At 52.9% G+C, this 25,950-nt stretch overlaps 2 protein-coding genes across 2 annotated transcripts in view; one reads left to right on the top strand and one right to left on the bottom strand.

Moving 5' to 3' along the window:
- NCAPD3 (non-SMC condensin II complex subunit D3) overlaps window positions 1-873 on the top strand; it is a 30,748-nt gene extending 29,875 nt beyond the window's left edge. Inside the window, 2 exon segments of the mRNA XM_075329085.1 lie at window positions 401-500; window positions 586-873. Coding sequence (XP_075185200.1) covers window positions 401-500; window positions 586-691 — 206 coding nt within the window. The 3' untranslated portion in view covers window positions 692-873.
- An 8,695-nt stretch (window positions 874-9,568) lies between these two features.
- Window positions 9,569-25,950, bottom strand: part of DDX25 (DEAD-box helicase 25) — a 58,354-nt gene continuing 41,972 nt past the window's right edge. Inside the window, exon 11 of the mRNA XM_075329030.1 lies at window positions 9,569-10,308. Coding sequence (XP_075185145.1) covers window positions 10,247-10,308 — 62 coding nt within the window. The 3' untranslated portion in view covers window positions 9,569-10,246. The remainder of the gene's footprint in view (window positions 10,309-25,950) is intronic.

Genomic DNA, 25,950 nt, shown 5'->3' on the forward strand with positions numbered 1-25,950 from the left:
CAAAACTCCGCCACCTGATAAGCCTGCGCTGCGGGCTCCGGTGTAAGCCTGCGCTGCGGTCTCCGGTGTAAGCCTGCGCTGCGGTCTCCGGTGTAAGCCTGCGCTGCGGGCTCCGGTGTAAGCCTGCGCTGCGGGCTCCGGTGTAAGCCTGCGCTGCGGGCTCCGGTGTAAGCCTGCGCTGCGGGCTCCGGTGTAAGCCTGCGCTGCGGGCTCCGGTATAAGCCTGCGCTGCGGGCTCCGGTATAAGCCTGCGCTGCGGGCTCCGGTATAAGAAGTCTGCGCTGCGGGCCGGAGTATAAGAAGCCTGCGCTGCGGGCTCCAGTATAAGAAGTCTGTGCTGCGGGCTGGAGTATAAGCCTGCGCTTGCTAACGATCATTCGTGCATTACCTATATTTGCAGGAACCATCAATAATGTGACTTTTGGCGCCGGAGTGAGTTACATCAGTGCAAACCAGACTCCCAACGAAAACGTCCTGTGCATCGTGTCCCCGGACCGCCCGTGAGTACTGTGACTGTGGACCGCGCGCTGAATTTCCTAATGCGGGTGTTACAGCAATTCTCACTATTTTCTTCCATCTTCTCAGGGATCCGCAGCAGCCGCAGTGGAAAGTGGAGTCTCCGGTGCAGCGAAGAAACAGCAGCGCCCGGCGGCTGCAGACTGCACGGGATCCCCTCCGATCCTCCAACTAGACGAGCAGCGCGGGGGTCCGGCCTCGGCACTTGTTGGTCCCTTCTTTCTGTACATATTTCTCTGTATAACGTCTGCTGAATTTTGCACTTTCGTTAACCATGCTGATAAATTGTATCTGTCACTTTGTGTTTGGAGCTGCGGATTCCTGTAATCACTTTACAATGTTATTGGCTTATTAAAAAAGCTTATTATTAAAGCTTTTTCCCGTGGGTCGTTCTGTGCGGCTCTGGCATTTATCAAGGGAGAAAAAAACAAACGGATTTTTGTGTACTCACCGTAAAATCATTTTCTCTTAGCCATCATTGGGGGACACAGGACCATGGGTGTTATGCTGCCTATCCATAGGAGGACACTAAGTAGATGCAAAGATGTTAGCTCCTCCCCTGCAGTATATACCCCCTGGCCGGGCCAGGCAGCCTCAGTTTTAGTACACAAGCAGTAGGAGAACAAGTAACAACAAACGTGAGTGAATACTCATAACAAAATAGTACTGAGAGAGAAAAAAAGCTAAGGGGCAACAGGGTGGGTGCTGTGTCCCCCAATGATGGCTAAGAGAAAATGATTTTTCGCTGAGTACACAAATCCGTTTTTCTCTGACGCCTCATTGGGGGACACAGGACCATGGGACGTCCTAAAGCAGTCTATGGGTGGGTAAACAAACAACGCAACCCAAGGACTAGGAACCATTCCCAGATAGCCAGGAGCGCCTACTGAAAGAGGTACTCCACTGTCGTTTGCAGAATTTTCCTACCTAGGTTCGCCTCAGCCGAAGCCTGGGTATGGACTTGGTAATGCTCTGAAACAGTATGTAGGCAAGACCAGGTCACAGCCTTACAACTTTGTTCCACTGAAGCCTAATGCCCAAGAGACGCCAACTGCTCGCGTGGAATAAGTCCGCAGCCCACTAGGAATGGACTTGAGTTTCAAGTGGTAGACCTCCTGGATCGCAGAGCGAATCCAGCAAGTCAGCGTTGCCTATGAAGCTGCCTCTCCTTTCTTAGGCCTTTCAGGAATGACAAACAAGGAGTCCATGTTCCTAAAGGAGGCTGTCCTGGGTACGTAATATCTGAGAGCCCTCACAAGGTCTAGCGAATCTAGGAACCTTTCCACACTATGGACTGGGTGTGGACAAAAAGGAAGTCAGAACAATGTCCTCGTTCATATGAAACTTGCAAGGAACCTTCGGAAGAAAACCTGGAAGGGGGCGTAGAACCACCTTGTCCTGATGAAAGATCAGAAAGGGTTCGCAGCAAGAGAGTGCTGCCAGTTCCGAAACTTGTCTGATGGACGTAATCGCCACTAAGAATGTTACCTTCCAGGAGAGAAGAGCAAGAGAAGATTCCTTAAGATGGTCAAAGGTGGACCTCTGGATACCGTCCAAAACGAGATTGAGGTCCCATGGGTCCAGCGATCGTTTATACAGGGAAACTAGATGGGAAACGTCCTTGAGGAAAGTCTTGACTTGCGGATTGCAAGCTAGGCGGTATTGATAGAATATTGAGAGAGATGAAACCTGCCCCTTAAGGGAGCTGAGGGACAACCCCTTTTGCAACCTGACTGCAAAAAAAAAAATCAAGAATTCTGGGGATGGCCAGAGGCATAGGTTGGACATTAGATTCCCTACACTGGGAAGGAAAGTTTTCCACGTACGGTGGTTAATACGGGATGAAGGCCGGCTTTCGGGCACTGTACATGGTGGAGATGACCACGGGAGAGAATCTCACTCTTGTTAAAGTCCAGGTCTCAATGGCCAGGCCGTCAGCTTCAGGGCTCTGGAGTTCTGATGGGAAATGGGCCTTTGGGTCAGCAAGTCTGGGATGCTTACGAGGCGCCATGAGCAATTGTACTAATTCAGCATACCAGGCGCACCTGGGCTAGTCAGGTGCTATTAGTATCACCGGGACTCCTTCTGCCTTGATCTTCCTGATTACTCGCGGCAGCAGGGGCAGAGGCGAAAAACATGTAAGGTAGACGGAAGCGACTTCAGAAGACTAGAGCATCTGCGCCGATGGACTGTGGATCACGTGACCTGGCTAAGAACGCGGGTATCTTTGCGTTCAACCTTGAGGCCATTAGATCCACGTTTGGTGTACCCCAGCGAGTGCAGATGTGTGGGAACACTTCTGGGTGGAGAAACCACTCTCCGGCAGCCAGGCCTTGGCGACTTAGAAGGTCCGCCGCCCAGTTCTCTACTCCCGGTATGTGTAACGCTGAAAACACAGACCCCCATCGATTCGGCCCAGGTGAGGATTCTGAGGACCTCGAGATAAGCTGTCTTGCTGCTGGTACCTCCCTGCAGATTGACCTAGGCCACAGCTGTTGCATTGTGCAATTGGACCCGAATCAAACGACCTGCTAGCAGAAGGGGGGCATGACCTGAGTGCAAGAAAGATCGCGCTGATTTTCAGGATGATTTCTGGGAAGGGAAGACTCCTGGGGCGTCCAACGTCCCCAAGCAGTGTGGAGCCAGTGCGCTGCTCCCCAGACTAAGAGGCTGGCGTCCGTGGTCAGGAGTAGCCAGTCCACTTGGGGGAGAAAAACTCCCTCTCGATATGGAATAGGACTGAAGCCACCAGCAAGCCCATACCTAACTGAAGGTGTCATGTGAAAAGTTTGTCCAAGGAAAAGGGGCTCTTGTCCCAGGCAGCTAGAAGCGCCAGCTGCAGTGGGCGGTGGTGTGGCTAAGCGAGCGGCACTGCCTCTATAGCCGCCGCTATCCTACCTAGCACTCTCATACTGAATCGTATGGAGCGAGAGGAGTATATAGAAGGCAGTGTACCGCTTGTTGTAGAGCAGTCGCCTTGTCTTGAGGGAGATATATCAAGCCCTGAAGGGTGTCCAGGGACATGCCCAGGGAGGTGACGGATTTTGACGGGACCGGGGATGATTTGACTGGAGTCAGAAGCCGCCCTAAGCGGGATAGGGTGCCCACAGAGATCTGCACGCTGGTTGAGCCCTTGATGAGGAGTTCATCCAAGCATGGCAGAACAGCCACTCTCCTGGCGTGAAGGGCACTCATGGCGGCCGCCATGACCTTTGTTAAGACCCTTGGTGCTGTGGCAGAGCCGAGGGAAGGGACACAAATGGAAAAAAAAGTCCTGAACAGCGAAGCGGAGGAACTTTTGGTGAGCTGGAGCGATGGGTATGTGCAGGTACACATCCCTGATAGCTAGGGAAGCAAGGAATTCTCCTTCGACCATAAAGGTAAAATTGTACCCTAGGAATTCCATTCTGAATCTCCTTACGTGCACATGTTTGCTCAGGTGTTAGAGGTCCAGGATGGGTTGAACTGACCCGTTCTTTTTTGGGGACGAGAGGTTGGAATGGGGGGGGGGGGGGTTTGAGAGAGAAGACTGACCAGGGGATCAGGTCCGGAATACAATGTGGTAATAAAAAGACACAAGGTATCGCAACCATCTGTGGTCTGAGGCGGCGACCCAGATGGAGGACGAGATTTCTCGGTCTTTGTCTAGACTGCCAGGACGAGGTGGACTCGGGGAGGGCTGAGAAGGTCGGGCCCTGCGTGTCTAGTAAAAAACATCCTGGGCTAGAGTTGGGGGACGGAGGTACTCTTTTCATCCTGTGGCGTCAGACAAAAAAAAAGAGCCTGTCCAGATGATCGGCAAACCATCAGTCTGGAAAGGAGTACTGTGAGAGGCTTCTTAGAGACAGAGTCCGCTCTCCATTATCGGAACCAGAGGGCCTTACAGATGGCTATGGTATTTGAGGCGGCAATAACTGCGCAGGTAGCAGCGCCGAGGGAGGCCTGCATGAGGTACTCCGCCGCCGCAGCAATGGGAACTGTTACATTTGTGAGGGTCTGAGGGAAACTGGTAGTCCTGGTGCCTGTGCGACCCACACGGAAGGGGAGAGGGACCCGCGGCCTCGAGGCAGAGCAATCTAGCTGCTCCACTTGTCTGTCTGTCGGGTCCTTGCAGGAAGATCCATCAAGTAAAAGACAGGAGGGTCTTTCAAGCAGGCGCAAGCCAGGTGAGGGTCCACCGAGGCCGGATCGGCCCAGCCCTTAGAGACAGCTAAGCCAAAGGGGTACCGGGACTCCATGAGTTTACGGATACCGAAGCGGCGTCAAAAAACTTTTTTTTTTTTTTTTTTAGGTTTCTTCACCCTTTTAAAAGGAGACCGCAGGGTCAGTAATAGTGGATGAGAGATCTTCCACATGCAGAGTTTTGGTTGATTGCTGCAATAAGGGAGTCCATTGCAGCTTGATCGCTCGGGGAGGTTGAAACCAAGGAATCATCCCGGTACAAACATCATTCCCCTTCCTCCGGCTCCTCAGAGACCGCGGAACATGTGGGAGAACCCCATCTGTGAACCCCAGAGGGAGACCCATGGGGGTCATGCCCTTTTTCTGATCTGCAACCGGTGAAGCAGAGGGCTGATTCTTATCAGAAGGACCCTCTATAGAGGTGTCATCAGGCTGCGTTCTGTCCAGGGGCGTGAGGACGATGTTGCATAGCCAGCACCAGGTTCTGGGAACTGTGCCCTTTCTAGGGGACTGGGAGCAGTTGCTGCGGTGGTGGCGGGGGGGTTAGCTACAGGGGCACCGGACTCACAGAAGGAAGAGGTGCTTTCATCCCCTAGTAGCTCAGCGTGGCAGGATACATTAAAAGTCTTATAGTTGTTGCTGTAGTCATGCAGGGCATAAAACATGTGACTGCAGCCCCTGGCTGATAAGCCACAATCTCTGACTGTAATGAGGGAGCGAGGGAGCAATGCTCTGCAGAGCTAATGTGCAAGTGAGGCTATAACTCACCCAGAACCCTGATGGCCCCGTCTCCCCCCCCCCCCCCCCCCTTGTCCCAGTTCCTGTGGGAAGGAGGAAGCCAGCTCCGAGAGACGCCCACAGGCTCTGATCACAACAAGAGGGAGCAATGCTCTGCAGAACTCCTGTATGAGAAGAGGTACGCGCGCTTTTGTGAGGGGGCGGGGCTTAGCTCTGACAAGAAGGCATGAGAAAATATAATAAAAAAAAAAATGGTGGGAAGGGACTCCCCTTCCCCCCTCCAGCCCTGTGCAACAATGGTGGACAGAAAAAAAACTCCATAAGTGTACCGAGTCCTGGGGGCTCTCCCCCTCCCCCCGTCACAGGTGGAAGCTATGTAGGAGTCTGCAATCACAGCCCATGTGCATCCAGTCAGTGTGACCTTTGCTCCAATTCCTGTCATGGAGCCAGTGTGGAAATTCTGACGCCTGCTGTGCCCGGTCACAGAGCATGTATCAACTCAGAGCCTGCCAGAGGGACTGAGGAAGTTTTTCATCTGCTCTGGAAAGCGGAAGGATCTCAGCTCCTGTGGAGATGGCAGTCTGCTGCCTGGTCACGCTGGTGCAGAGCATGTATCAACTCAGAACCTGCAAGAGGGACTGAGGAAGTTTTCATCTGCTCTGGAAAAATCGGTGCTTGTGAGACCCGTCGTCCAGTGAGTAACAGCCCAGGATCCAGCGTCGCAGGAGGGCGTACGGGGAGGCGACACTCCGCGTTCCCGCCTGTTGATGGTTTTCGGAAATCGGTCCCCGAAGGAAACAGTCGCCCTCTAAAAACAAAAAATTCTTGCTGCAGTAGTCTGCAGAGATGTGCCTCCTATAGACACTAAGCTAAAACTGAAGTAGCCTGGCTGGTAGTGATGTGTCTGTCGCGAACGTGCCGACACAAAGATCCGGCTCCCTGCTGTGAACGACAGGAGCCGGATCACCAGTGTGAGCCGCTGAAACATCTAAACGGCTCTTTTCGCCGTCAAAACCCGCGCACCCACGGCTAAACTCCGCCTACTCAGTAATCTAATTAGCTGCTTGTAAGTGGGCAGGGCTTAGCAGTGGGTGGGCGGGGCTTTGGCAGCGTTTCTATAATCTTAAATATGTGTTCACCTGCGGTGAACACATTTAATAAGGAGCCGAGAACGAGCTGAAAGAGCCGGCTCTTTTTGGTGAACGGAGCCATAGGAACCGGATCACCAAAAAGAGCCGGACTGCCCATCACTACTGGCTGGGCCAGGGGGTATATACTGCAGGGGAGGGTCTAACATCTTTGCATCTACTTAGTGTCCTCCTATGGATAAGCAGCATAACACCCATGGTCCTGTGTCCCCCAGTGAGGCATCCGATTCTTAAGACATTATTTTAGGCCACGTTCACATGGTCAGTATTTGTAGCCAAAACCAGGAGTGGAACAGTCAGAGACCTGAGCGGCACTGCTGCATTACAGAATAGAGCTGGAGTGCACGTGTCTGGCCGCCGCTCCATGGGAAAAGGCGACTGCAGCGCTGGACAGCCCCAAAGGGAATGACTGAGTGGCGGTGGGACATGTGCACGGACCGTAGGGGGATAACGTGTCCCATTCAGCGCAAGTCCCAGAGGCCGAACCCCATCAATAAGATATCACCTATTCTGTATATAGGTGATTGAAGGGGTTCAGTGAAAACAAGTGCCCGTCCGGGTTTTGTGCTGCATTTTTTCAGAGTGCAGGTAAACGCCTAATATCGGCCGAGTCTTTCACATATAAGCGAATGGTCAGAGCGCTTTGATGAATCAGCCCAAACAACTACCTTTTGGAGTAAGAAGGTTTGAAAACATGCAAGGTTTTGTATGCAACTTGAGGCCGCATTACAATTTTGCAACTCTTGTGATTTTCACCCGGCTCCGACAAGTGATGTATAAGAGGCACAAGTTTTACTCCAGCGATAACTGGAGTAAGATTCTGGGGCAAGGAGCATACGGGCTACCTCCAAAAGAAGCAGGAGCCTCGCACTGCACCCCCTGAGATCACGGCCTGGAGAGCGCTGGTCTGCAGAATCAGGGTGATTGCATAGAGCACAATCAAAAACATTGCGGGGTGGGGGGGGGGCTGTTTTGGGAGATCTTTTTCACCTAATTAAGGAATTTATCATTGCCTGTACCATACCTGTTCTTGCACTCATACTGCACTATTTATTTTTGATGCTCGCTGGCTATTATATGAATATACACCTGTTTCCCCAAAAATAAGCCCTAGTTCAGTTCCATAGAAAGTGTCCAACCAGCTAAAAAAAGGTTAACTACAGCAGGACTTTTCAAACAAAGCAGACATCCCAAAAAAAAAAAAAAAAACACTCACCAGATCCCAAACAATTTCAGTAGGCAAGTGCCAATGGTGGATGGGCTCTCACACCCAGATCTGCGTCACTGTCAGGTCCCAGCATTGCACTGCAGCTCTCACACACAGATCGGATATCAGAACTCCGCGTGCGATACTGCTTCCAGTCACCAGGGGGAGCCAAGCACTGTAGAACACTGGGGGACCTGACAGCCACGCAGATTTGTATGCGAGAGCCCATTCACTTCCCAACACTAATTGTTGGAACTGGTAAGTGCGATTTTATTAGAGGGTGTCTGCTTTCTTTTGGTGGGAAACGTAGAGAATAATACATTTAGGCTATGTCCGCACGTTGCTTTTTACCTGCTTTTTACCTGCTTTTTTGCTGCTTTTTCAACTGCAGCGTTTAATGCCAAAATGGTTGTGTTCTGCTTTTCAAGCAAAGTCTATGGGAATTTGGGTTTCTTGTCCGCACTATGCAGTTCAAACTGCAGCCTTTTTGTTGCAGAACTTTGGTCAAAAACTCAGCTTTGCAGGGCAAAACACAAATGGCAAAAACAACTGACATGTCAATTGTTTTTGCCATTTGGGTTTTGCAGTGCAAAGCTGAGTTTTTGACCAACGTTCTGCAACAAAAAGGCTGCAGTTTGAACTGCATAGTGCGGACAAGAAACCCAAATTCCCATAGACTTTGCTTGAAAAGCAGAACACAACCATTTTGGCATTAAACGCTGCAGTTGAAAAAGCAGCAAAAAAGCAGGTAAAAAGCAGGTAAAAAGCAACGTGCGGACATAGCCTTAAGCAGGTAATTAAACCTTTGTATATATGGTATGTACCCACCGGTATAGGACTGGACCATGGGAATAGAGGATCGGATAAGAAAATGTGCCTCTGACCAGTAATAGGAGGAACACAAGATGCTGATGTCCCACAATGTGATCATCAGAAGTGAATAAATGTGGATTATTGTTCAAGGGAAAATACAAGATGTTCCCTGAAAATAATAATAATAATAATAAATAAATATATATATATTTATTATGTGTGTGTTTTTTCCCCTGATAAGATTTTTTTATTCTGTCTTCTGGGTATTGCTTTTCACACTCAATTTCTGTTCCAATTGAATCCATTATCATATTATGAGTTAAATGAGAAATATTTTGGATCACATTCCCAGTATCCACTGACAAAGCAGAGGCGAAACCCATGGATTGAGTACAATACCTGCTTGTGAGTGACCTCTTGGCATAGTGACAGCCGCTGTCCATTGTGATGAGAGCTGTATTTTTACTGGAGAAGTAGGACCACCACGTTTGGCACCTGCCTTTTCTATGTACACCCCAGTAATGTCTTCAGCTGCCATGTAAGAGGTTTTCCACCTAAATCAATGATCACTGGGGTTCATAACTCTTGGAGCAATCAATACAGCAATGTAAATGGAGTAGATTGCCCACCATCCATTCACTGTGTGAGACAGCAGGGGGCGCTATCACCTGTCTGAGTAACACCTCTACTTAGTGGGAAGACCCCTTAAAACTAACTCCCATGGTGTTCCAGCTGCAGAGCCACAAGTTGGGTGCGGCTTTTACAAAGTTGGCACGTTTCTTGGCATGAGGTCGGGCGGCTCATCCCATGTGATTGTTTTTCTTTTTGGGGTGTGCCGTCTCCCCCCCCCCCACGCGCTCCTCGTCCCCCCCCCCCCGCGCTCCTTGTCCCCCCCCCCCCCGCGCTCCTCGTAACCCCCCCCCTCCCCCCGCACTCCTCATCCCCCCATCACACAGACATCGACTTCAGAACAGTAACAGGTTTAATAAAATATCAAAAAAATCAATTTTCCAATAACACACGTTACCAAAAATCCACAGCAAACTTCAGCAGATTCGTCCAACCCGGACATTTCCATACAAGTATTCACAGACGGGCGCGTCCTACAGCCAATAAGACCTAAAAATCAGGAGATGCTTCTGGTGGGAGTGTCTAGAAGGGTGCTCCGACGGGAGCACGATAAACCCAAATAGTGGAGGGGGAACCCCTTTATGTTCCCAATATTAAGTCAGTGCATGTGATAAAAGTGATACAGAAATCAATGGAGGCCGCGTGCATTTCCTACAAATTTATCTCAGTGATGGATGGTGTCACCCCGGAGCCGGCGGCCGCCCCCTGTGTGAGAGATCGGGGGGGAATCTAACCCCTCGGGAAAACTTACTGTGGACGAGCCATCGGCATTTTATATAAAGTGATATTTACACAGATTGTACAAACACATCCTGAAACAACAGATATAAAAAAAGTGCAAGAAAAAAAGTGCAAGAAAAAAAGTGCAAGAAAAAAAGTGAGAACTTTGTGCCCAAACATCTGTACATAGTGCGGCTCTCCCCTCGCCCGGAAGAAACATTAAAAAAACAAAACAGCGGCAGCTTTATAAGACGTTAAAAAAAAAAAAATCTCTGTCCTCGTAGAAACCGCGTCAGTCGCAGAGTCTCTCCATCTCATCTACATCCCCGGTGTCCAGCTTCAGGATCCGTGTGCCTGAGGGGAGGAGGAAAGGCAGCAAAGCGCAGCAGCAACATCAGAAATGGAAAAATAATATATATACACACATACACATATATACACACATCTATATATACAAATACACACACACACACACACGCAGTACAGACCAAATGTTTGGACACACCTCATCTCTGGCACAACTATTACGAGGAGACTTTGTGCAGCAGCCTTCATGGTAAAGAAGGGAATTTTGTTACTTACCGTAAATTCCTTTTCTTCTAGCTCTTATTGGGAGACCCAGACGATTGGGGGTATAGCTACTGCCCTCTGGAGGCCACACAAAGCACTACATTAAAAGTGCAAGGCCCCTCTCCCTCTGGCTATACCCCCCCCGTGGTATCACGGGTTCTCCAGTTTTAGTGCCAAAGCAAGAAGGAGGAAGCCAATAACTGGTTTAAACAAATTAACTCCGAATAACATCGGAGAACTGAAAAACCGTTCAACATGAACAACATGTGTACCCGAAAAACAACCAAGAAATCCCGAAGGACAACAGGGCGGGTGCTGGGTCTCCCAATAAGAGCTAGAAGAAAAGGAATTTACGGTAAGTAACAAAATTCCCTTCTTCTTCAGCGCTCTATTGGGAGACCCAGACGATTGGGACGTCCAAAAGCTGTCCCTGGGTGGGTAAAGAAATACCTCATGTTAGAGCTGCAAAACAGCCCTCCCCTACGGGGGTGTCACTGCCGCCTGCAGGACTCTTCTACCTAAGCTGGCATCCGCCGAAGCATAGGTATGCACCTGATAATGCTTGGTGAAAGTGTGCAGACTGGACCAGGTAGCTGCCTGGCACACCTGTTGAGCCGAAGCCTGGTGACGTAATGCCCAGGACGCACCCACGGCTCTGGTTGAGTGGGCTTTTAGCCCTGAAGGAACCGGAAGCCCCACAGAACGGTAGGCCTCTAGAATTGGTTCTTTGATCCATCGAGCCAGGGTGGCTTTAGAAGCCTGCAACCCCTTGCGCGGACCAGCGACAAGGACAAAAAGTGCATCGGCACGGCGCATGGGCGCCGTGCGGGAAATGTAGATTCTGAGTGCTCTCACCAGATCTAGCAAACGTAAGTCCTTTTCATACCGGTGAACCGGATGAGGACAAAAAGAAGGCAAGGATATATCCTGATTAAGATGAAAAGAGGATACGACCTTAGGGAGAAACTCCGGAATAGGGCGCAGCACTACCTTGTCCTGGTGGAACACCAGGAAGGGAGCCTTGGATGACAGAGCTGCCAGCTCAGACACTCGCCGAAGCGATGTGATCGCAACAAGAAACGCCACTTTCTGTGACAGCCGAGAAAAGGAAACTTCCTTCAGAGGCTCGAAGGGCGGCTTCTGGAGAGCAACCAGTACCCTGTTCAGATCCCATGGATCTAACGGCCGCTTGTACGGGGGCACAATATGACAGACCCCCTGCAGGAACGTGCGCACCTTAGAAAGACGTGCTAGACGCTTCTGAAAAAACACGGATAGTGCCGAAACTTGCCCTTTAAGGGAGCTGAGCGACAAGCCCTTTTCTAACCCCGATTGCAGGAAGGAAAGAAACTTGGGCAATGCAAATGGCCAGGGAGACACTCCCTGAGCAGAGCACCAGGATAAGAAAATCTTCCACGTTCTGTGGTAGATCTTAGCCGAATTCGACTTTCTAGCTTGTCTCATTGTGGCAACGACTCCTTGAGATAATCCTGCAGATGCTAGGATCCAGGACTCAATGGCCACACAGTCAGGTTCAGGGCCGCAGAATTCTGATGGAAAAACGGCCCTTGGGACAGTAAGTCTGGTCGGTCTGGCAGTGACCACGGTCGACCGATCGTGAGATGCCACAGATCCGGATACCACGACCTCCTCGGCCAGTCTGGAGCGACGAGTATGATGCGGCTGCACTCGGATCTGATCTTGCGTAGCACTCTGGGCAAGAGCGCCAGAGGCGGAAACACGTATGGGAGCTGAAACTGCGACCAATCTTGAACCAAGGCGTCTGCCGCCAGAGCTCTTTGATCGCGCGACCTCGCCATGAATGCCGGGACCTTGTTGTTGTGCCGGGATGCCATTAGGTCGACGTCCGGCACTCCCCAGCGGCGACAGATTTCCTGAAACACGTCCGGGTGAAGGGACCATTCCCCTGCGTCCATGCCCTGGCGACTGAGGAAGTCTGCTTCCCAGTTTTCTACGCCTGGGATGTGAACCGCGGATATGGTGGATGCTCTGTCCTCCACCCACATTAGAATGCGCCGGACTTCTTGGAAGGCTTGCCGACTGCGCGTCCCTCCTTGGTGGTTGATGTATGCCACCGCTGTGGAGTTGTCCGATTGGATTCGGATCTGCTTTCCTTCCAGCCACTGTTGGAAGGCCAGTAGAGCAAGATACACTGCTCTGATCTCCAGAACATTGATCTGAAGGGTGGACTCCTGCGGAGTCCACGTCCCCTGAGCCCTGTGGTGGAGAAATACTGCTCCCCACCCTGACAGACTCGCATCTGTCGTGACTACTGCCCAGGATGGGGGCAGGAAGGATCTTCCCTGAGACAATGAGGTGGGAAGGAGCCACCATTGTAGGGAGTCCTTGGCCGTCTGGGAAAGCGAGACTTTCCTGTCCAGGGACGTTGACTTCCCGTCCCATTGGCGGAGAATGTCCCATTGAAGTGGGCGCAGATGAAACTGCGCAAAGGGAACTGCTTCCATGGCTGCCACCATCTTCCCTAGGAAATGCATGAGGCGCAGCAAGGGATGCAACTGGCCCTGCAGAAGAGATTGCACCCCTGTCTGTAGTGACCGCTGCTTGTTCAGCGGAAGCTTCACTATCGCTGCTAGAGTATGAAACTCCATGCCAAGATACGTTAGTGATTGAGTCGGTGATAGGATCGACTTTGGAAAGTTGATGATCCATCCGAAAGACTGTAGGGTCTCCAGCGTAGCATTCAGGCTGCGCTGACATGCCTCTTGAGAGGGAGCTTTGACCAATAAATCGTCTAGGTAAGGGATCACCGAGTGTCCCTGAGAGTGCAAGACTGCTACCACCGCCGCCATGACCTTGGTGAAGACCCGTGGGGCTGTCGCCAGACCAAATGGCAGAGCTACGAACTGAAAATGGTCGTCTCCTATCACAAAACGTAGAAAACGTTGATGTTCTGTAGCAATTGGCACGTGGAGATAAGCATATTTGATGTCTATTAAGGCAAGGAAGTCTCCTCTGGACATTGAGGCAATGACAGAACGCAGGGTTTCCATCCGGAACTTCCTGGCGTGCACATGTTTGTTGAGCCGTTTTAGGTCCAGAACAGGACGGAACGAGCCGTCCTTTTTTGGAACCACAAAGAGATTGGAGTAAAACCCTTGCCCTTGTTCCTGAGGAGGGACTGGGATCACCACTCCTTCCGCTCTTAGGGAGTCCACCGCCTGCAGCAGAGCATCTGCTCGGTCTGGATGTGGGGAGGTTCTGAAGAACCGAGCTGGAGGACGAGAATTGAACTCGATTCTGTACCCGCGAGACAAAATGTCCGTCACCCACCGGTCTTTGACCTGTGACATCCAAATGCCGGAAAAGCGGGAGAGCCTGCCCCCGACCGGCGATGCGGAGGGAGGGGGCTGGAAGTCATGAGGTAGCCGCTTTGGAAGTGGTACCTCCATTTGCTTTCTTGGGGCGCGTGTGAGCCCGCCACGAATCTGAGTTTCTTTGCGTCCTCTGAGTCCCTTTGGACGAGGTAAACGGTGTCTTGCCCGAACCTCGAAAGGACTGAAACCTCTGCTGCCACTTTTTCTGCTGAGGTTTGGTTGTTCTGGGTTGTGGTAAAGAGGAGTCTTTACCCTTGGACTGCTTAATGATATCAGCCAATGGCTCGCCAAACAGTCTATCTCTAGATAAAGGCAAACTGGTTAAACATTTTTTGGAACCAGCATCTGCTTTCCAGTCCTTTAACCACAAGGCTCTGCGCAAAACTACCGAATTGGCGGACGCCATTGAGGTGCGACTGGTAGATTCTAGGACCGCATTGATAGCGTAAGACGCAAACGCCGACATCTGCGTGGTAAGGTGCGCCACTTGCGGCACTGCTGGATGTATGATAGCATCCACTTTTGCTAAGCCAGCTGAAATAGCCTGGAGTGCCCATACGGCTGCGAATGCCGGAGCAAACGACGCGCCGATAGCTTCATAGACAGATTTTAACCAAAGGTCCATCTGTCTGTCATTGGCATCTTTAAGTGAAGCGCCATCCTCCACTGCAACTATGGACCTAGCTGCGAGTTTGGAAATCGGGGGGTCTACCTTTGGACACTGTGTCCAGCGCTTGACCACCTCAGGGGGGAAAGGGAAACGCGTATCTTTAGATCGTTTAGAGAAACGCCTTTCTGGGTGAGCGTCGTGCTTCTGGATTGATTCTCTGAAGTCAGCGTGATCCAACAAAGCACTCAATTTACGCTTGGGATAAAGGAAACGAAACTTCTCCTGCTCCGCAGCCGCCTCTTCTGCTGAAGGGGCTGGGGGAGAAATATCCAACAGCCTATTGATGGCTGAGATAAGGTCGTTTACCATGGCATCCCCATCAGGGGTATCCAGATTGAGAGGGGTTCCAGGATAAGACTCCTGATCACTCTCTTCAGACGCATCACAGGGAGACTGATTGCGCTGAGACCCTGAGCAGTGTGATGACGTCGAGGGTCTTTCCCAGCGAGCTCGCTTAGGGTGGCTGGGGCTATCATCTGAGTCATAATCCTCGGCCTGTGAAGCCGGGGACCCCCCTGTGGGCTGGATTAATTCCAAGTGAGGGGGACCTGAGGACAGAGGCCTCGCCGTGCCCAAAGACTGAGCCCCATGCATAGATTGCAAGGTTTCAAGGATTTTTGCCATAGACACAGACATATTATCAGCAAAAACTGCAAAGTCTGTCCCTGTCACCGGGGCAGAACTTACAAGCGTCTCAGCCTGGGTCACTACCTCTCCTGACTCCGGCTGGCGAAGCAGCACCGGGTCGGAGCATTGCACACAATGGGGGTCATCGGAGCCTGCTGGTAGATTAGCCCCACATGCAGCACACGCAGTATACACAGCCCTAGCCTTGGCAGCCTTGCGTTTTGAGGATGGCATGTTGTTGCTTCCACAGAGGGATCTGGGAGATGCAGCCAGAAGCGACCTCACAGTGCAAGAAATACAATATCTCTATATCCTACACAGTACACCGATACACCGTGAGGCACTAGAGGGACCAGCACAGAAAAATCGCTTACCGCCCGCTTAAAAAGCGGGTGTGTGGTCGCCAGATAGCCCCTAGTCCAGGTCTCCCAGAGCCTTGCGTCCTTCCTCCAGCCAGACTGCATGTAATGGCTGCCGGCGTCCTGAGAGAGAAGGGGGGCGGGCCCTGGGCGTTCCTGGCTAAGAGCGGGAAGCCTGCTTCCCTCTGTGCCTAGTGTGAGGGCTGGAGCATGTAAATCAGGCTCCAGCCCTCGTCGCTGCTAGCGAACAGCGTCTCTCCCCTACCCTGAATGACAGGGTGGGGGCGGGAACGAATCGGAGCTGCCGGCGTCCTAGGCCCAAAAAGCCGGGGACTCAATTTATAACCGCCGCCGCCGTAAAAGCGCGGACGGCGGATCCCCGGCGCACCACAAGTCACAGCAGCGCCGCCCGGTCCAGAGGGGGTCGGCGCTGCGTTCCCATACACAAACAATCCCCCAGTAATCTGTAGGGACACTGGCTCCAACGTTGCGGTCCCCGGCGCACTACAACACCCAGCCAGCCCGGAGTGTGTCTGTGCCTGCCGGGGACACAGAGTACCTGTATGATGCAGGGCCTGTCCCTGATCGTACTCCTGCTCCGTCTCCATCAGGTTCTAATGGGTCTGTGGATGGAGCCCGGCGTCAGAGCTGAGAGGCCGGCAGGATCCCACTTCCACAGAGCCCTACCAGGGGATGTGGAAGGAAAACAGCATGTCAGGCTCCAGCCCTGTACCAGCAATAGGTACCTCAACCTTACAACACCATCCAGGGGTGAGAAGGGAGCATGCTGGGGACACTATATGTGTCCTCTTTTCTTCCATCCGAAATAGTCAGCAGCTACTGCTGACTAAAATCTGTGGAGCTATGCATGGAATGTCTGACCTCCTTCGCACACAAAGCTAAAACTGGAGAACCCGTGATACCACGGGGGGGGGGGTATAGCCAGAGGGGGAGGGGCCTTGCACTTTTAATGTAGTGCTTTGTGTGGCCTCCAGAGGGCAGTAGCTATACCCCCAATCGTCTGGGTCTCCCAATAGAGCGCTGAAGAAATAGCTGCTAGGAAACCTCTGCTAAGGACAGGCAACAAGCAGAAGAGAACACAAGGAATGGACATTAGACCAGTGGAAATCTGTGCTTTGGTCTGATGAGTCCAAATGTGAGATCTTTGGATCCAACCACCGTGTCTACGCCAGATGACCTGGCCTCCACAGTCACCAGACCTGAACCCAATCGAGATGGTTTGGGGTGAGCCGGACCGCAGAGTGAAGGCAAAGAAGGGAATTTTGTTTACTTACCGTAAATTCCTTTTCTTCTAGCTCCAATTGGGAAACCCAGACAATTGCGTGTATAGCTTCTGCCTCCGGAGGCCACACAAAGTATTACACTTAAAAGTGTAAAGCCCCTCCCCTTCTGCCTATACACCCCCCGTGCCTCACGGGCTCCTCAGTTTTGGTGCAAAAGCAGGAAGGAGGAAAAGTTATAAATTGGTTTAAAGTAAATTCAATCCGAAGAAATTTTGGAGAACTGAAACCATTGAACATGAACAACATGTGTACACAAAGAACAACAGCCCGAAGGGAACAGGGGCGGGTGCTGGGTCTCCCAATTGGAGCTAGAAGAAAAGGAATTTACGGTAAGTAAACAAAATTCCCTTCTTCTTTGTCGCTCCATTGGGAGACCCAAACAATTGGGACGTCCAAAAGCAGTAAAACCTCGAAATAGAGCCGTAAAACGGCCCCTTCCTACAGGTAGGCAACCGCCGCCTGAAGGACTTGCCTACCTAGGCTGGCATCTGCCGAAGCATAGGTATGCACCTGATAGTGTTTCGTGAAAGTGTGCAGGCTCGACCAGGTAGCCGCCTGACACACCTGCTGAGCCGTAGCCTGGTGCCGCAAGGCCCAGGACGCACCCACGGCTCTGGTAGAATGGGCCCTTAGCCCTGAGGGAACCGGAAGCCCAGAAGATCGGTAGGCTTCGAGAATAGGTTCTTTGATCCACCGAGCCAGGGTTGATTTGGAAGCCTGTGACCCTTTACGCTGGCCAGCGACAAGGACAAAGAGTGCATCCGAGCGGCGCAGGGGCGCCGTACGAGAAATGTAGAGTCTGAGTGCTCTCACCAGATCTAACAAGTGCAAATCCCTTTCACATTGGTGAACTGGATGAGGGCAAAAATCTTAATTACTCACCGGTAATGGGATTTTCAATAGCCCATGACAGCACCACATGAGAGATAGGTTCCGCCCACATCAGGACAGGAAACCCACTGATAAAAAGGCGGCACCTCTCCTCCACATCAGTAGCTTTTCAGAGCCAGAGAGGACCAACAAAACACAACAAACAGATTAATCATACCACCACCCAAGGAAAAACACCCATAACTAACACTCCCCGAAGGGTGCCCACAACCAGTGAAAAGGGGGGGAACTAAGGGTGCTGTCATGGGCTATTGAAAATCCCATTACCGGTGAGTAATTAAGATTTTTCCCTGCCGCCCATGACAGCACCACATGAGAGATTTATATAGACCATCCACCTTAGGGAGGGACCACCGCCTGCAAGACCCGTCTCCCAAAGGAAAGGTCAGTTGTGGAGGACAAGTCCAGCCTATAGTGCCGAAAGAAAGTCCCAGGAGACGACCAAGTAGCCGCCCGACAGATCTGGTCAATAGAGGCATTCGCCCTCTCTGCCCAAGACGTAGACACTGCTCTAGTGGAGTGCGCCCTTATGCCCGGAGGAGGAGTGGCGTCTTTAGCCGAGTACGCCAAACCGATGGCATCCCTGACCCATCTGGCCAAGGTAGCCTTAGAAGCCCCATGCCCCCTGGACTGCCCCTGAAAAGTGACAAACAGGACCTGAGACTTCCTCCATTCCCTAGTCCTATCTAGGTACGTGACTAAGGCCCTCCGGACATCCAACGTGTGTAACCTAGCCTCCTTCTCGTTCCGAGGGGGGTCACAGAGGGAAGGGAGCACGATCTCTTGGGACCGATGAAAAGGTGTAGAAACCTTGGGCAAGTAGAAGGGATCAGTCCGCAACACTACCCTATCATCCAGAATCTGGGTATAAGGGTGAACCACAGACAAGGCTTGGAGATCCCCCACCCGCCTGGCCGAGGTGAGTGCGACGAGGAGAAAAACCTTAAGGGACAGCAGTTTGAGAGGGACTTCCCCTAAGGGCTCAAACGGTGGCCCTGTGAGGGCATCCAACACTAAATTAAGGTCCCATGGGGGAACCCTGGGAGCCTGAACAGGCACAGACCTGGACTTAGATTTAATGAACCTGCAAATCCACTCATTCTGTGCCAGACTACAATGAAACAGAGCCCCTAAGGCCGACACCTGCACCTTGAGCGTACTGGTGGAGAGCCCCAATTCCAACCCCCTCTGGAGGAATTCTAGAATAGCCGAGATAGGAGGGGGGCCCTCCGCCCGAGCCCCCGACTGAAGGAGAAAGCGCTTCCAGACCCTACCGTAAATGGCCGTGGTGACCACTTTCCTACTGCGAAGAAGAGTATCGATTAAGGAAGAGGAAAACCCCCGTCGAGCTAGCAGCCGCCGCTCAAACGCCAAGCCGTCAAATGGAGAGCCGGGTCGGGGGGGTGACGGACTGGGCCCTGGGACAGGAGATGAGGGGCGTCCAGGAGAACCCAAGGATCCACCAGAGACAGTGTCCGCAGCCAGTAAAACCATGCCCGTTTCGGCCAGAAGGGGGCGATGAGAATAACCTCCGCTCTGTCGGTCCGGATTTTCCGGAGAACCGAAGGCAACAGGATCAGGGGAGGAAACGCGTACAGGAGGCCGTGAGACCAAGACATCTGGAAGGCATCGAGGGCAACAGGATCGTCTCGGGGGTTGAGAGAGCAGAACCTGTCCACTTTCCGATTCGCCTTGGTAGCGAACAGGTCGAGAACAGGGGCACCCCATAGAAGCGTGAGCTTGCGAAAGACCCCCGGGTCCAAGGACCACTCCCCCTGACTGAGACAGTGCCGGCTGAGGAAGTCTGCCTCCGCGTTTTCCGCCCCCTTGATATGAAGAGCTGTCAATGAGGAGAGATGTTGTTCGGCCAGCTGGAAGATGCGCATAGTCAGAGCCAGAAGAGAAGGGGATCTGGTGCCTCCCTGATGGTTGACGTACGCCACAGTCACCCTGTTGTCTGAAAGGACCCGAACATGGCGACCTCTCAAGAAGGGGAGGAACCCCTCTAGTGCCTTGAGAACCGCCATGAGCTCCCTGTAGTTTGAGGACTGTCTGACCAACCGAGCGTCCCAGGGACCTTGAAGCACCTGTTGGCGCAGATGGGCGCCCCACCCCCAACGGCTGGCATCCGTGACTATAGTGTCCGTGACCGGGGAAAGCCAAGGAACCCCCGTCCGGAGGTGAGAGGGGTCCTGCCACCAACCCAGGGAGTGCAAGGAGTCTGCAGACAGGGTCAACTTCTTCTCCAAACAGCCTCCAAACAGTCTCTGAAACCGAAGGACCTCCAACTGGAGGATTCTGGAATGCAGCTGGGCCCACCATACCCCTGGGATGCAAGAGGTAAGAGTCCCGACCAGCGACATAGCCTGCCGTAAGGACATGCCTGGGCAACTCCTTACGGAAGAGATTAAGGACAAGATCCTGGTGACCTTGTCCACCGGCAGGTGGCACAACTGACTCGTAGAGTCCAGGACGAGACCCAGGAAGACCTGACATTGGAGAGGCTGGAGTCTGGACTTCCGCAGATTCACCACCCACCCCAGGCCTTCCAGGATGGTGATGACCCTGGTCACATGAGCCGCACATAGAGACTCCGACTGACCCACTATCAGGAGGTCGTCCAGATACGGAACGATCAATATGTCCTGTTCCCTGACATGTGCCATGACCTCTGCGAGGACTTTGGTGAAGATCCGCGGGGCCATGGAAAGCCCGAATGGCAGCGCTGCGAACTGGAAGTGTCTCAGCCTCCCGGAGACGTGTAGTGCGAACCTGAGGAACCGCCGGTGAGCCGGAAAAATAGGGATGTGATAATAGGCGTCCTTCAAGTCAAGGACCGCCATAAAACACCCTGGATACAACAGTCTGACAGTTGACTTCATGGTCTCCATTTTGAAGGCTCGCTGCACCAGATGCAAATTCAAGCTCCTCAGGTTGAAGATGGTGCGGAAGGTGGAGTCCGGCTTCCGAACCAGAAACAGTGTGGAGTAAAAGCCGTCCCCTTCTTGACCTATGGGGACCTCCTGAACGACTTTCCTCGAGAGGAGAGTTAGCACTTCTACTTCCAAGGCCATCTGCCGCTCTGGGGACCGCAAGGATGTTATTATGAGACCCCCCCGAGGGGGTGAACGGAAGTCCAATTTTAACCCTTCCGCCACAATCTGAAGGAGCCACTTGTTGGAGGAGATTGCCTGCCATGCATGGAGGAAGAGGGACAGCCGACCCCCTACCTGATGACAGGCGTCATTGAGAGGGCTTGGGCTTATTATCGGAGTGCTTGCCAAAGAGAAAGCCCGAGGTATTCTTTCTACGGTCCTTCCACTGATCTTGCGGTTTTTGAGACTTCTTTGCGAAAAACTGACGTCTCCGAAAGGGCCGGCTGCGAGAGGACGCCACCGGAAAAACTGGAAACCCCTGTTTCTTATCGGATGCCTTAGTGAGGAGGTCGTCCAGGCCAGAGCCAAAAAGATAGGCACCTTCACAAGGCATGCTGCATAGTCGCCCCTTGGATTGGACATCACCCTTCCAAGTTTTCAGCCAGAGGGCCCGACGCGCGGAATTGGAAAGCGCCGCCGACCTGGCGAAAAGTCTTAAAGAATCAACCGAGGCATCAGCCATAAAGGCAGCAGCACCCTGTATTAAGGGCAAGGACGAGATAATATCTTTCCTAGGAGTGTCATTGCGCAACTGGTCTTCTAACTGCTGAAGCCACACCATTAAAACCGGGCAACACAGGCGCTGGTCACGGCAGGGCGCAAGCCACCTGCCGTAGACTCCCATGTACCTCTCAGAAAACCATCAGCCTTCCTATCCAGCTGATCCTTAAGGGACCCCAAGTCCTCAAACGGCAAGGTAGTGGAACGAGACGCCTTGGCAATAGCGACATCAATTTTCGGGGTTCTATCCCAAGAGGTAGACGCTTCCTCATCCACAGGGTACTTCCTTTTAAGGGAAGAGCTAAGATTCAACCTTTTGTCCACTTTTTTCCACTGGTCAGCAATGAGACTTTGAACCTTCTGGGGAATGGGAAACCCCTTACGCTTCCTGGAATCCAAGCCCCCAAACATGACATCCTGGGTAGATTCGGGCCCCCTGGGGTCCACTATGCCCATGGTCGAACGTACTGCCTTCACCAAAGGTCCTACGTCTGCTGTAGGGAAACAAGGACGACCACCTTCATCGGAAGAGGAAGAGGAGCCAGAATCGGAGGGGGAGGATCCCGAGGAGCCCGACGACCGAGAGCCCTGAGCCGAACCCGCCGAGGTATCGGGAGTAGACAGCTTAGGACGACGGGATTTCTTGCGCCTCTTGCCCCCCTTAAGGGATTTAAGGGACTCCTGTACTTCTGCTCTGATAATGGAACGCAATTCAGATGAGAACCCCGGCCCCTCTTTGAGTAGGGTCTGTTGGATACAGCCTGCACACAGGGCCTTGGTGTAATCCGAAGACAGGGAGGATTGGCATATGGCACATTCCTTGTGACGCTGCTTGGAGGCACATTTTTTCGGTACCTAACAAGAGAGGGGACACGGAAACGGGGACTTAGAAACATGGAAGACCACGAAGTCCACTCACCCCCACGACTCCTGGCAATACCGGATCAGGAGGCGGATTCTTATCTCCCTTGGACCTCTTGGGACCCACCGACCGAACGCTGCCCGGACTGGATACAGCCTTCCGGGAACGATCCGCAGAGCCGCGTTCCGAGCCACGCTGTGGCGACTCCTTGCGCTGCTCCTTGCTGCGGGGTGAATCTCCTGCCATAATGGTAACAATGGAGGAGAAAAAACTCACCAGTCCCAAGCGCCGGTCATATTTGAAACAGAGATCCCTCGTTACAAGGGCGCCGCCATCTTGGATCCTAGTGCGCATGCGCACACCAGTCACTTCCTGGTCGCATTGCGCACGTCACCATGGCATCGAGTCACTTCCGGCCGGAGCGTCCAGCTTCACTCCAGCATGCTGCCCAGCAGGGACAAGCCTTCCAGCGGCCGCCGTGAGTGCGCACATCCCTGGAGCGACGCCGGGCCGAGCTCCCGCTCCAGGCCCGCGCCTCACCGCCGCAGAGGTCTGAGACCGAGGGGGGGTGCAGCCAGGCCCGAGCACCGGCTTCAGGTAAGTACCAGGCTTCCACACCGGGTCGGACCTGGGACAGCAATGGGTTGTCCATACCAGGACAGGAAACCAAACTGATGTGGAGGAGAGGTACCGCCTTTTTATCAGTGGGTTTCCTGTCCTGATGTGGGCGGAACCTATCTCTCATGTGGTGCTGTCATGGGCGGCAGGGAAAAAGAGGGTAAGGAGATATCCTGATTGAGATGAAAGGGGGATACCACCTTAGGGAGAAATTCCGGAACCGGACGCAGAACCACCTTGTCCTGGTGAAACACCAGGAAGGGGGCTTTGCATGACAGCGCTGCTAGCTCAGACACTCTCCGAAGTGATGTGACTGCTACTAGGAAGGCCACTTTCTGCGAAAGGCGTGAGAGAGGAATATCCCTCATTGGCTCGAAAGGTGGTTTCTGAAGAGCCATCAGCACCCTGTTCAGATCCCAGGGTTCTAACGGACGCTTGTAAGGAGGGACTATGTGACAAACCCCCTGCAGGAACGTGCGTACCTGTGGAAGTCTGGCTAGGCGCTTCTGAAAGAACACAGAGAGCGCTGAGACTTGTCCCTTAAGGGAGCCGAGCGACAAACCTTTTTCCAATCCGGATTGAAGGAAGGAAAGAAAAGTGGGCAAGGCAAATGGCCAGGGAGTAAAACCCTGATCAGAGCACCAGGATAAGAAGATCTTCCACGTCCTGTGGTAGATCTTGGCGGACGTTGGTTTCCTGGCCTGTCTCATAGTGGCAATGACCTCTTGAGACAACCCTGAAGACGCTAGGACCCAGGACTCAATGGCCACACAGTCAGGTTGAGGGCCGCAGAATTCAGATGGAAAAACGGTCCTTGAGACAGCAAGTCTGGTCGGTCTGGTAGTGCCCACGGTTGGCCCACCGTGAGATGCCACAGATCCGGGTACCACGACCTCCTCGGCCAGTCTGGAGCGACGAGGATGGCGCGGCGGCAGTCGGACCTGATCTTGCGTAACACACTGGGCAACAGTGCCAGAGGAGGAAACACATAAGGGAGTTGAAACTGCGACCAATCCTGAACTAAAGCGTCTGCCGCCAGAGCTCTGTGATCTTGAGACCGTGCCATGACTGCCGGGACCTTGTTGTTGTGCCGGGACGCCATTAGGTCGACGTCCGGCATCCCCCAGCGGCAACAGATCTCCTGAAACACGTCCGGGTGAAGGGACCATTCCCCTGCGTCCATGCCCTGGCGACTGAGAAAGTCTGCTTCCCAGTTTTCTACGCCCGGGATGTGAACTGCGGATATGGTGGAGGCTGTGGCTTCCACCCATAGCAGAATCCGCCGGACTTCCTGGAAGGCTTGACGACTGCGAGTGCCGCCTTGGTGGTTGATGTATGCCACCGCCGTGGAGTTGTCCGACTGAATTCGGATCTGCCTGCCTTCCAGCCACGGCTGGAACGCCTTTAGGGCAAGATACACTGCCCTTATCTCCAGAACATTGATCTGAAGGGAGGACTCTGGCTGAGTCCAAGTACCCTGAGCCCTGTGGTGGAGAAAGACCGCTCCCCACCCTGACAGGCTCGTGTCCGTCGTGACCACAGCCCAGGATGGGGGCAGGAAGGATTTCCCCTTCGACAGAGAAGTGGGAAGAAGCCACCACTGAAGGGAAGCCTTGGCTGCCCGAGACAGGGAGACGTTCCTGTCGAGGGACGTCGACTTCCTGTCCCATTTGCGGAGAATGTCCCATTGAAGTGGACGCAGATGAAACTGCGCAAAAGGAACTGCCTCCATTGCTGCTACCATCTTCCCTAGGAAGTGCATGAGGCGCCGCAAGGGGTGCGACTGGCCTTGAAGGAGAGATTGCACCCCTGTCTGTAGTGAACGCTGTTTGTCCAGCGGAAGCTTCACTATCGCTGAGAGAGTATGAAACTCCATGCCAAGATATGTCAGTGATTGGGCCGGTGTCAGATTTGACTTTGGAAAATTGATGATCCATCCGAAACTCTGGAGAGTCTCTAGAGCAATGCTCAGGCTGTGTTGGCATGCCACTTGCGAGGGTGCCTTGACAAGCAGATCGTCTAAGTAAGGTATCACCGAGTGTCCCTGAGAGTGCAGAACTGCTACTACTGTTGCCATGACCTTGGTGAAGACCCGTGGGGCTGTCGCCAGGCCAAAAGGCAGTGCCACGAACTGAAGGTGTTCGTCCCCTATGGCGAAACGCAGGAAGCGCTGATGCTCTGGAGCAATCGGTACGTGGAGATAAGCATCTTTGATGTCGATTGATGCTAGAAAATCTCCTTGGGACATTGAGGCGATGACGGAGCGGAGCGATTCCATCCGGAACCGCCTGGTTTTTACATGTTTGTTGAGCAGTTTTAGGTCCAGAACAGGACGGAAGGATCCGTCCTTTTTCGGCACCACGAACAAGTTGGAGTAAAAACCGTGACCCTGTTGCTGAAAAGGAACCGGGATCACCACTCCTTCTGCCTTCAGAATGCCCACCGCCTGCATAAGAGCCTCGGCTCGCTCGGGGGGGCGGCGATGTTCTGAAGAACCGAGTCGGAGGACGAGAGTTGAACTCTATCCTGTAACCGTGAGACAGAATGTCTCTCACCCAACGGTCTTTTACCTGTGGCAGCCAGGCGTCGCAAAAGCGGGAAAGCCTGCCACTGACCGAGGATGCGGTTTGGGGAGGCCGAAAGTCATGAGGAGGCCGCTTTGGGAGCGGTTCCCCCGGCGGTCTTTTTAGGACGTGACTTAGACCGCCATGAATCGGAGTTCCTCTGATCCTTCTGAGGCCTTTTGGACGAGGAGAACTGAGACCTGCCCGCGGACCGAAAGGACCGAAACCTCGATTGTACCTTCCGTGGTTGAGGTCTGTTTGGTTTGGACTGGGGTAAGGAAGAGTCCTTTCCCTTGGATTGTTTAATGATTTCATCCAATCGCTCACCAAACAGATGGTCGCCAGAAAATGGCAAACCGGTTAAGAACTTTTTGGAAGCAGAGTCTGCCTTCCATTCACGTAGCCACATGGCCCTGCGGACTGCCACCGAATTGGCGGATGCTACCGCCGTACGGCTCGCAGAGTCCAGGACAGCATTAATGGCGTAGGACGCAAACGCCGACGCCTGAGAGGTTAAGG

This window comes from Anomaloglossus baeobatrachus, chromosome 11, assembly GCF_048569485.1.
Source record: "Anomaloglossus baeobatrachus isolate aAnoBae1 chromosome 11, aAnoBae1.hap1, whole genome shotgun sequence".
NCBI classification, from domain to species: Eukaryota; Metazoa; Chordata; class Amphibia; order Anura; family Aromobatidae; genus Anomaloglossus; species Anomaloglossus baeobatrachus.